General features: G+C 40.4%; 1 protein-coding gene across 12 annotated transcripts in view; it reads right to left on the bottom strand.

Annotated features, from left to right (window-relative positions):
- Positions 1 to 2,507: 2,507 nt before the first annotated feature.
- MYSM1 (Myb like, SWIRM and MPN domains 1) overlaps positions 2,508 to 10,054 on the bottom strand; it is a 40,601-nt gene continuing 33,054 nt past the window's right edge. For 6 of the 12 annotated variants that reach the window (XM_044770915.2, XM_070509796.1, XM_070509793.1 and 3 more), the window contains 3 exons: positions 9,220 to 9,325; positions 8,986 to 9,046; positions 2,508 to 7,685 (listed from right to left, as the gene is read on the bottom strand). In XM_044770915.2, the coding sequence (XP_044626850.1) occupies positions 7,518 to 7,685; positions 8,986 to 9,046; positions 9,220 to 9,325 (335 nt within the window). In that variant the 3' untranslated portion in view covers positions 2,508 to 7,517. The remainder of the gene's footprint in view (positions 7,686 to 8,985; positions 9,047 to 9,219; positions 9,326 to 10,054) is intronic. The other 6 variants (XM_044770917.2, XM_070509798.1, XM_070509794.1 and 3 more) reach the window with 3 other exon arrangements.

The following is a 10,054-nucleotide window of genomic DNA, read 5'->3' as shown; positions in this document are numbered from 1 at the left end:
AACTGGGGTCTTTCTAGAGGCAGCCTCGCTGCCCGCTCGTGCGTGGCTGCGCAAGTCTCTTCACTTCTGTGGACCTGCTACTTCCTACTGGAATCTGGGACTTTAAGCCTGAACATCCTTTCCAGCTCTAAGTCTTTGTCGAGGGGGCTACATTATCCATTTTCTTTTCATATTAGGGCTGTGGCTTCAAAGAAACCTGATGTCAACTTTTCTTTACGAACGTTGGGTCTCAAGTAGTTTAAAGCACATTCGAAGACGAGTTGATAACACTTTATAAAGCCAACCCTAGCCCCCTGTAAGAGACAGCTGGTCACTAACAGAGATGCACGTTCTTTCACAGAGCGGAATTCTGTGGAGAAGCAGCTGCCCACCCAGGACTCCCTTTCGCAGACCCTCTGCATCCAGGTGGGACCAGGTGACTAGTTCTTGCCAGAGAAATCTAAGCAAAAATGATGTGTGTACTTCCAAGCCACGGCAGTTAAATATCAAGAGTCCGATCCTCTATTCTTGTCCTCAGATGGGCTACTTGGAGCACAAGATGACAGAGCCACTGTGACCCGAATTACCTACTGAAGAGCTGCCTGGGGGGTCACTCCCTCAAAACAGCTGCAATGGATTTTGTGTGAGAAATAAATGTCTACTGTGTTAAGCCACTGAAAAGGAGGGCTGGTTTGTCCTAGCATCTAGCTTTCATTCTCCTAACGTTCTCTCCAACTCCATGATGCTGGAATCCGATGGAGGGACCGCCTCACAGCAAACTGACCTCATGAAAGCAAATTTTCATTCTCTCTCGGTGGGTGAGGATTAAATCCACTCATTGTTTATGTTTTGTCAGTAGGAAAATAGTTCTGTTCTGAAAAATGTCTTACCAAGCTATCTTTTAAACTATTAAATTTTGTTCAGCAAAGGGAGTCTGATGTAGACAATCTCCCATCAATGGGTAGAGAAGCCACAATTACGGCTCCGTCATCTATCAGAGGTTTTGGAACAAAGAACGTTCAATAAACACTGATCGAGATAAAATAAACAAAGCCGTTAACTTGCTTTCTGAAACTTCCCGATTCTTCTGCATTTCGAGGTGACCTTGTAAGTGGGACGATGTGGGCAAGTAATCACTGCCTACACCCAGCAGCAGGTGTCAGTCACTAACTGACAAGGCTTGTTTCTGACAGCGGGAAAAATATGGAAGACGAGAGCAGATTTTCTATTTAGCTACATCTCTCTGCAAATACCGAGTCTTCTATTTAAGCTAGCATCCTATAGGTGCAGAATTGAGAATCAGTGATGTAGACACATTACGAAAGGAAGAAAAACCACTACAGCACAAATAGGCTTGTGGCTGACGCTGGTCTGGAGCCACAGGCTGAGCAGGATACTGGCCACGATCAGAACATTACAGCAAATGGTCAGTGAGCAAGACTTGACAGCGTACAGAGGAAGGAACTTCCAATGAAATGGACGCCTCACAGAATCGGAACTCAAGACTTTATTGTATTTTGCCACCTATCATTTAGACACCAAATTGGTGCCGTAAATAAGATAAACGTGGCTGTACTATGAGGAAAATCAGCTTGTAGAAACCAAACATTTTTCTGCAGATGCTAACCAAATTTAAAAGGTACGTGGATCTTGACCTAGCAACTAAGCCTCTAGGAATCTATTCAGAGAAATATTAACAGTGTGCAAATAAAATTTATTTTTCATAAAAAAATGGGAAGCACCTAAAGTTCAACTGAAAATGGATCAAATCAATTACAGCAAATGTGTACTACAGAATGCTATGTGCCTCCTGCAAAGAACAGACAGCTGTTTCTGTGCTGACACAGAGACGTCCTCAGTGAAAGGACAGAAACCGAAGATACACAGTGTGACCTGTTGTCCTTGTTGTTTTTAAATGAATAGGTTTTATATATGCTAGTAAACAAGACTGGAAAATTACAGACCAGTTAACGAGTTAACTCTGATCTGAAGGTTAGATTTTCTCTTACTTCAGACCTTGCCGCCTCAGCCGACTGAACGTGAGCAGCCTTCATAAGTGACATCTGCATATCCCTGGCCGTCTGGCCAGACTCTCACCATTCTCTCATTTCTCCTTCCTTACCTGCATGCCTATGCTAAGGTCACTTCTCTCTGGAACACCTTCCCCCAAATGTCATTTAACCAAACCTTACTAGACTGTTTAAAGGTAGTCTCCTCCAAGACTCTGATCTCCCTGCTCACATTCTAGAGAATTCTTTCTCATTTGTCTCAACACCTATTACCCTTGACGTCTTTCACAGGCATTTATAACCAATCCCACTTGGTATCTTAGTGTCTTAGCTTTCTGCATCAAGTTTTATGTGTTTCCCACTTAGGCAACAGGCTTCTTGTGAGAAGAAACCAAGATGTACTCATCTTCGTGTCCCCTAAGATGCTCCACATAATAGATGCTCAACCAACGTTTGCTGAATTAACAGGGCATTTTTTGCAATTCAATGTGTATGCCATTAATAATTAGAAAGACACCAAATGATTTACCACTTTATTTTCAAAATTTTATTTATACAGAATCTTCAGAATGTTTTCCTTTAATTTTTACCACAAGATAAAATCCCAAAGCTTAAAATCAGATATTTTATATTATGTCACAGTTTAGGACAGGGAGGAGAGTTCAATCATTTTGAGGAAAAGCTTTCATGATTGTACACAAGTATTTACAATATTTTTTAATGTAGATATAGACAACATGGCATATTTAAATGTACAAAATAGTTTAAATCATTATATTTTATTACAGAACATTCCAAAGTTCAAATAAAAGAGATCCATAAACACTGATCTCATTTGGGGAGAACAAGAGCAAGAGCTTTATCAGTAAACACACTAAACTCACACACAGTTCACGTTAAATCAGCAAATTTAAAGACAGACGACCAATCTATTCAAACCATTCTAGAACCTAAATACTCTTTTATAATTCATACTTGAAACAAATGATCTGTGGTGACCTATGAAACAGGATACAAACCACGAAATTCTATTTAACATACTTCCTGACTCCTAAGAAACTCCTCTCGGAAACCTTAAAAATCGCAAAGCAGGCATTTTTCCCTGAAATTAAAGTTAGGAATACATTCATAAATATATCCAAAGGAAGAAAATAAAAACAACCCAGGCATTATGAGCTAGTTTCACCTTCTCAAATGTAGGTGGGCACACTGTACCCGGCCTACCCACAGCTTCTCTGGGATATTTTGATTTTCTCCTGATTTAGGGGGATAAACATATTTATTCTCTGCCTTGTTGCAGAAAAGATTTAAAGGGGCTTAAAAGATAGATTCAGAAAGTACAAATTACAGGTTAAATGAAAAAAAAAAAAGAGAAAACAGTTTGGGGGAACAGCACATATAAAAACCATTTAAGAAAAGATCAGCAATTAAGCTAAAGGGATCACATTATTCTCCACAGCGATTTTCTGGAAGTATTGCAAAATATGGTATTAATTAATTATGGTAAGGGAAATATTAAACTACGGGAAAACTGGAGATGCAGATCAAATTTGTTAAATTTTGTATTAATCCTGATGGAGCAGATGATGATAAAAACGATGTGCTTTTTCTCTTTGTGCTTGGATGAAATAAGTTTTCCTAAATGTCGTAATGTGTGACTCCAGATTTAGTCTCTAGCGATTGCTAGAGAAGACTGTAAGTGAAAAAAAATATAAAATTTGGGTACTTTGACTTAATTTCTACTGAGAAATCCATCAACTGAAGCCTGTTGCTGACTTGACGATAGGTAGCCGGTGTCACATGGCTCTTTGTAAGCACAGGACAAAGCATCGATCCTAGGGCATCCTGACTATCCGGTCCTCCGGGTCACCTCGTCAGGACCAGCAACAGAAGAGGTAACCGAAGAGCAGGAGGCCTGCTCGGGCGGCATGCTGAGGCCAGTCTCCTGGGCTGCCCAGCCAGCTGCGGAGGCTCTTGCCCTGCGCACAGGCCGCCCGTCAGACCTCCCCCAACTCGTGCAGGGGAGGAGTCATGCAGAGCAGGCTGGGGCAGCACTAATCAGCTCCCGGGAAATGCGAACGGGTCTGTCCATCTCTACTCTCCAGGCCCTGCTCTCAGCAAAGGACAGAATGAGCGCTCCTGTACCTACATGCTGAGAGGTGAGAAGTGGAGGGGTGGGGTGAAGAAAAGGTGGGAGATGTGGCATGAGTATCAAAACTATACATTAAGAATCAGATCAAAAATATCTACCTGAAAACTAAAACTAACCCGTCTCCTTTTTTTCTGAGGATGAATGGCCCTGAGCAATACTCCTGAGTCAGGTCTGAAAGGACGAAGTCTCTCGGCTGGGGAGGCAGGGCTCCGGAACTCGGGAGGCAGCTGCACAGGGCAGAGAGCAGTCTCCCCAACAACACCCCACAGAACAGAGTCAAGACCAGCTTAGCTAGAGGCACCACAGCTCAGGCCCACAACGGTTCTAGAGGCCCATGGAAAAGGTTTAATTTCTTTTAATTCAGAAGAAAAAATGAACTTTTAGATTGAAGGACTGTAGATTATATGTTACATATAATATTAATTTTATATAAATGCACTTGTAATGCATTAATTTTTAAATTTTTCATGGAAGAGGTCCAAGAAGGCAAAAACGCCTAAGGCCAGGACAACCCTACCAAAGCTGTGAATAGAGGGCCAGCATTTCAAGGCTGACACGACGGAGGGAAGGAGAGTCTGGTCTCGGTGATCGTACTCCACCGATTTTTCTTTTCTTGAATGTTACTTTGGGATCAGACTTTTAAAGAGAGCTAGTCTAATACTGGCAAAGTATTAGTGTCAATTTCCCCTAGCCAAGCTAGAAAAAGAACTACGTTCACTACTGTCTTCGTGCAACAGTAAGAACCACGTGAGGATGAAGAGACCCGGATGTTTTCCGGTCCTATCTCTACTCCTGTGAACATTCCTAGAGGTAGGTTTTCCTGAGACCTGCCTCCTGGACTTCCTGCAGCACCCTGCCGCTCCGTTCTCGACCCCTCTGTGCTTCTCCAAGGCCTGGCTCCCGCTGCTGTCAGCACCCCAAGGCGGGCAGTGACAGGAATGCGGGCACCTGTAGCTGCAAACATGTCTTAAGAATATGGTAAGATAAAAAAGGAAGCAGGGAGAATGAATGAGGAAGGAAAACACCGGCTTTCAATGTTCTAAATTACATGCTCCAAAAACAAGGGGGAAGGGTTTATACTAAAATGTTAACTGTGCTTTTCTAGATAGGCGGATTGAGATTGTTTTTTAATTTATGCTTCTCTATTTTTTAAAAAAAATTTTATAAGCTAAGTGTACTCTATAATCAGAAAAAAACACTCAGTAAATATTATTTTAAAAATGGGGCTTTCAAAACTCTAGACTTTGAGGGTTTCCATCTGAGTTCCTCACAGCACAGCTTAGGTTAGTAAACAGGGTACCCACCGGCACGCAGAGGATTTGAGAACAGAACTTTTAACAATTTCCACTATTTTCAATCACCCAAGTTCATCAATATGATAGGCAAACATCCATCAAGAAAGTAATTAATACCACTCTTTAGGATCTGTCCCTGATGTACAATGAGGAAACTATGTGAAAAGGCAGAGCACAAAGGAGTGAATTAGTACCCGTTACAGTGTCACAGGCTTTCTCACATGGAAGGAAACCCTAAGCCATCAAACTCAGACCTGCAAGTCACAGGCGAAGACCTGAGGCCCAGGCAGTGTAAGTGCTTTATCCCTGTCACACAGCAAGGCTGGCCAGAGAATCAGGGCCAGAACTCAGGTTTCCTGGCTTTTGGTCTACAGCCTCTTACATGCCTGGTCCCAAAAGTAATTGCTTTATAAGTTATGTTTCATTGTTTATCTTAAATGCATATAGAGAAATGGAAAATACTACCAGTTTTCTTTAAATATATTTGTTAATTTGAGAACTGTACCATCTCAAAATATAAAGTTCCAGGTGAGTTGTCTGACAATTAGAATGAACCATACGATTTTAGATCTGGAAGGATGCTAGGAAGATAATTCTGAGCTCAGTTACCAAAGAATTTAGGCCCAGAGAAGGTAAACTATCTCCCAAAATAACAAGGTTGCGTCAAGACCCAGGCCGCCTAACACTGGCTTGCTGCCCCTTCCAATGCTGCCATATTCTGCCTCGGCTATTGATGAGAACCAAAAAAGGGGAAAAACACAGAATTAAACCCAGAATAAATGTAATAAAACTGTTATTAATAAGAATGCTTGGAGAATGGGTATAAATCAATTCTACGGTTAATAGAAATAAACTAAAATCTATTAGAAAAAAATCAGGCAGCATGACTGCTAACTTCTATTTGAAAATGTACGTAAACGTAAATCACAATTTTGAATTTTGTTGTTATTTGAAGATGATGCAAGACCTTTCAGTGTCGAAGGCTCATGCATCTGAAAATAAATGCTCAATGTTCGCAATTCTTGAGAGCAGAGGTTGGAAGATAAGGACCAGCAACCTGTTTCTTGTGAGGCTCATGAGCTAAGAGTGGTTTTACACGTCTAACAGGTTGTGGTCTGACAGAGACAGTATGTGGCCTGCAAAGCCTAAATTACTGATTAACTGCCCTTTATATAAAAAGCTTGCTGACCTCTATTCTAGATTCACAAAGTACATGAAACTGGGCTGAATATGTAGTATGTCCTGGAAGGCTTTCTTGTTTTTAAAATTAAATCTCTGATATTTGAGTTTTGTTGCAGTTTGCCTCTTTCTCCTGATAGCAGGCAGTAGGAAAAAAATCTTGTTTGAGGGTTATGATTACCTGTCTTGCAGTTAAACGAGGTTTTATCACATACGCTTATGTAAGTGGACACACAGTCGGATCTAATTATTTTATGTATCTGAAATCCATACAGAATGTTTCAGATAGCTAAGAAAATGGCATGTCCTATCCTATTATTAAAAAGTAAAATGGAAGCAAAAATGTGTGTAATTAAAAAACTGGTAATGTGATTCTCTTCTTTGGGTCTCTTTTCTATTTTGAAGATTTTTCTCCGTACCCGTCCCCTGGCCTCCCGTAGCATACTGTCAGATTTTTAATTACCTCAGTGACCACCCATCCAGATCTCATTTGCGGCCATAAACCAATCTCACCAAACATGTAGAAAGCATGAGTGCTCCTAATGAAACAGGAGACACCAAAATGGAATGACTAGTTCGGGGAGAAGTCAAAGTCAGAGGCCCGTTCGGCTCACCCTGAGTACAACAGGAGAGCAGACGGCCTCAGAGCCGACCACGCTGCGCACAGGCCACGGTGGGACAGAGCGCCACAGGAGACCGGGTTCACACGCGCTCTCATCCTGACTGTAGGGAAACTAGTCCTTCTCTCTTTCTTGTCACATGATTTACATGGCAAAGTTGGGATTTTGTGAACTAGAGAAAAGATATCAAAGCTGTGCCACGGTTAACCACAATAATGTCAAGGTTATAACTTTGAAAGTAGGATCTTTTATGTCAAGATTAAAATGCCTTACTTTAAAATAATTACATCAATAATTCCTTTGGACCCACAGTAGAGTTCTCTTCAGCCACTCCATTCTCCTGCTTGCTTTTATAACTGGAAAGGAATAAAGTTTCTATTTGAGTCAAGAATTCTTCAGCAATGAAGCAATTGGTCACTTTGCTCAGAGTTTTCCTCAGACACTCCAAAAGCTAGTTGAAAAGAAAAGTTTTATATTTAAATACAGATAAAGTGTAAAAGAGGATTTGTACTACTATCATTATTTTATCCCTTTCCAAATCTCACAGTTTCTAACGGTCAAATGAGAAACATTCTCCTTAAATGTGATGAATGATAAACCTGTGTTCTGTAAGTCTGCAGCTGGAGTGGAGGACGTCACTGCCGAGGAATGCTGAAGTTAGTCCCTCTGTGATTTTATATAAGGAGACAAATCTTATACACATGTGATGCTTTCTATTTTGGACAAATTTGTGATTTTGCTTCTTTTTTAAGTAGTTACATGAACAAAGCAAAATAATCCTGTAAGATAAAAATATATGGACATACACAAGACTCTACCATTTCAAACTCAGGATGCTATCGGCTATTTCCTGGGAAATGTGCATGTTAATCTTCCAACAGAACAAGAGAAAGTGGCTATAACAGCAGGTCAAAAACATTAAAAAGAAACTTAATATGTTTAAATTTTCTATTCCCAAAGTGCTACCAAAAGAAAAAAGACAAGAAAAAGACACACAAATGTTGCCAGTCTACTGGTCTAAACTCATTATCATAGAAACAAAACTAGAATTGAAATAAAAGAATTCAGGACTCTTATTTCCTACCAGAAAGTTAAATAAAACGACCATTTAAATTTAATTGTTAGATTTATACTATCGTTCTTAAAAATCATCAACTGTTAAAGCTAAATGGAAACGTGGCACTTCTGAATTTTTTTTTCTTTTTGGTGAGGAAGATTGGTCCTGAAACAACATCTGTTGCCAATCCTCCTCTTCTTTTTCGCTTGAGGAAGACTGTCCCTGAGCTAACATCTGTGCCAATCTTCCTCTATTTTTTGTATGTGGGATACCGCCAGAGAATGGCTTGATGAGTGGTGTGTAGGTCTGTGCCCAGGATCCAAACCCACGAACCCCAGGCTGCTGAAGTGGAGTACGTGAACTTAACCAGTGTTCCACCGGGCCAGCCCCAGCACTTTTGAATTTCATAGAATGGGGAAAGTGTTCTCCATTGTGTACAATAATAATCTGCCAAAAAATTTATCAGCCAACACTGACAAATTTATTCTAAAATACTATTATCCCTATATGCAAGTGTGGGCAAAAAACACATTACTAATTATCTCTTAGAAATTAATTTTAGAAAGAAAAAACCAATAAAGCAAAGACGCAGAAAATGTATCCATAAAGCATTAGGCATCATGGGAAAACACATCGAGATGAACAGCTTTAGAATCTGTGAACAATGGAACCAATTAAAATGAAGGCAGCTTACTTTCTGCAAACAAGTCAGGTCAGAATCCCGGCGAAAGATTTTATCCATGGGGACACTGCTGCTGGAAGAAATACGAAAACAAACTGATGAAACAGATACTAGAGGCTAATCAGTTCTGTAATAAACCATCACTGATGCCATCCATCACAATTTTCTATTTAACTTGGGTTTTCTGTAAAACTAATTTAATAAGAAACACTGCAGATGGGCACCATCTCCACCCACAGCACATACCTATGGGATAGCCGGTATTTTTCTATTATCCATCTTGTCTTTTCAAACACTAATCCCCACCGAGGTTCTTCTAACATCTGTTGTATTTCAAATTTGTACGGTAAACCTAGAAAAACATGAAGAAGCACATTTTCATCAACTATTTCTTAAATTTCTAATCTCCTTTTAACTACTTAAAATTCCCTTCCGTGTTTTCATGACCACAGCTTGGCAGACCAGCTGAACATAGTGGGCGTTCATTAAATATTTATTGCCTGGCCAAACTTGTCCATCAAGCATATTAATGCCTAGCAACTAATAATAATAATAAAAAAGTAAAAGTGCCATTTGCATGACAATTCTATGCAAAGAATTGTGAGAGACAGGAAGATCACATAGTTTATGACAGAACCAAGAAACTTTTTGGGTGAAAGGGGCCACTATTCATAATTGTGCTAGAACCACAGGCTTAAACTGGGACTGACGTAAGCAAACCAAGACATATCCCATCCCAGTGATTTTTTTTGACATAGGTTATCAAGCTGACAACAATGCTATAAGGTAGGCAGCACAATTCCTATTTAAGAGACAAGAGAACTGAGGCTGAGACGGGTTAAGCAACCTGTTTAGGCTAGTAAAGTGGCAGAGCGTGGAGCTTAAACCCTAGGAGGTCTGCTTGACTTCTGAGCCCCACTCATTCCACCTCCCTAACACGTGCTAATCTAAGACGAGACACGGAAGAGGATTAATTCTGGAAAGGAAGCAACCGCACTGGAGTCACAGCTGTCCTGCTTAACTCTGGAGGAAAGGAGCCCAAGGGGTGGATATCATGGAGACAGCTAGAAAGGAAAAGGTA

Source organism: Equus asinus, chromosome 5 (assembly GCF_041296235.1).
Source record: "Equus asinus isolate D_3611 breed Donkey chromosome 5, EquAss-T2T_v2, whole genome shotgun sequence".
Taxonomy (NCBI): Eukaryota; Metazoa; Chordata; class Mammalia; order Perissodactyla; family Equidae; genus Equus; species Equus asinus.
This window is presented reverse-complemented; position numbering and strand designations above follow the sequence as displayed.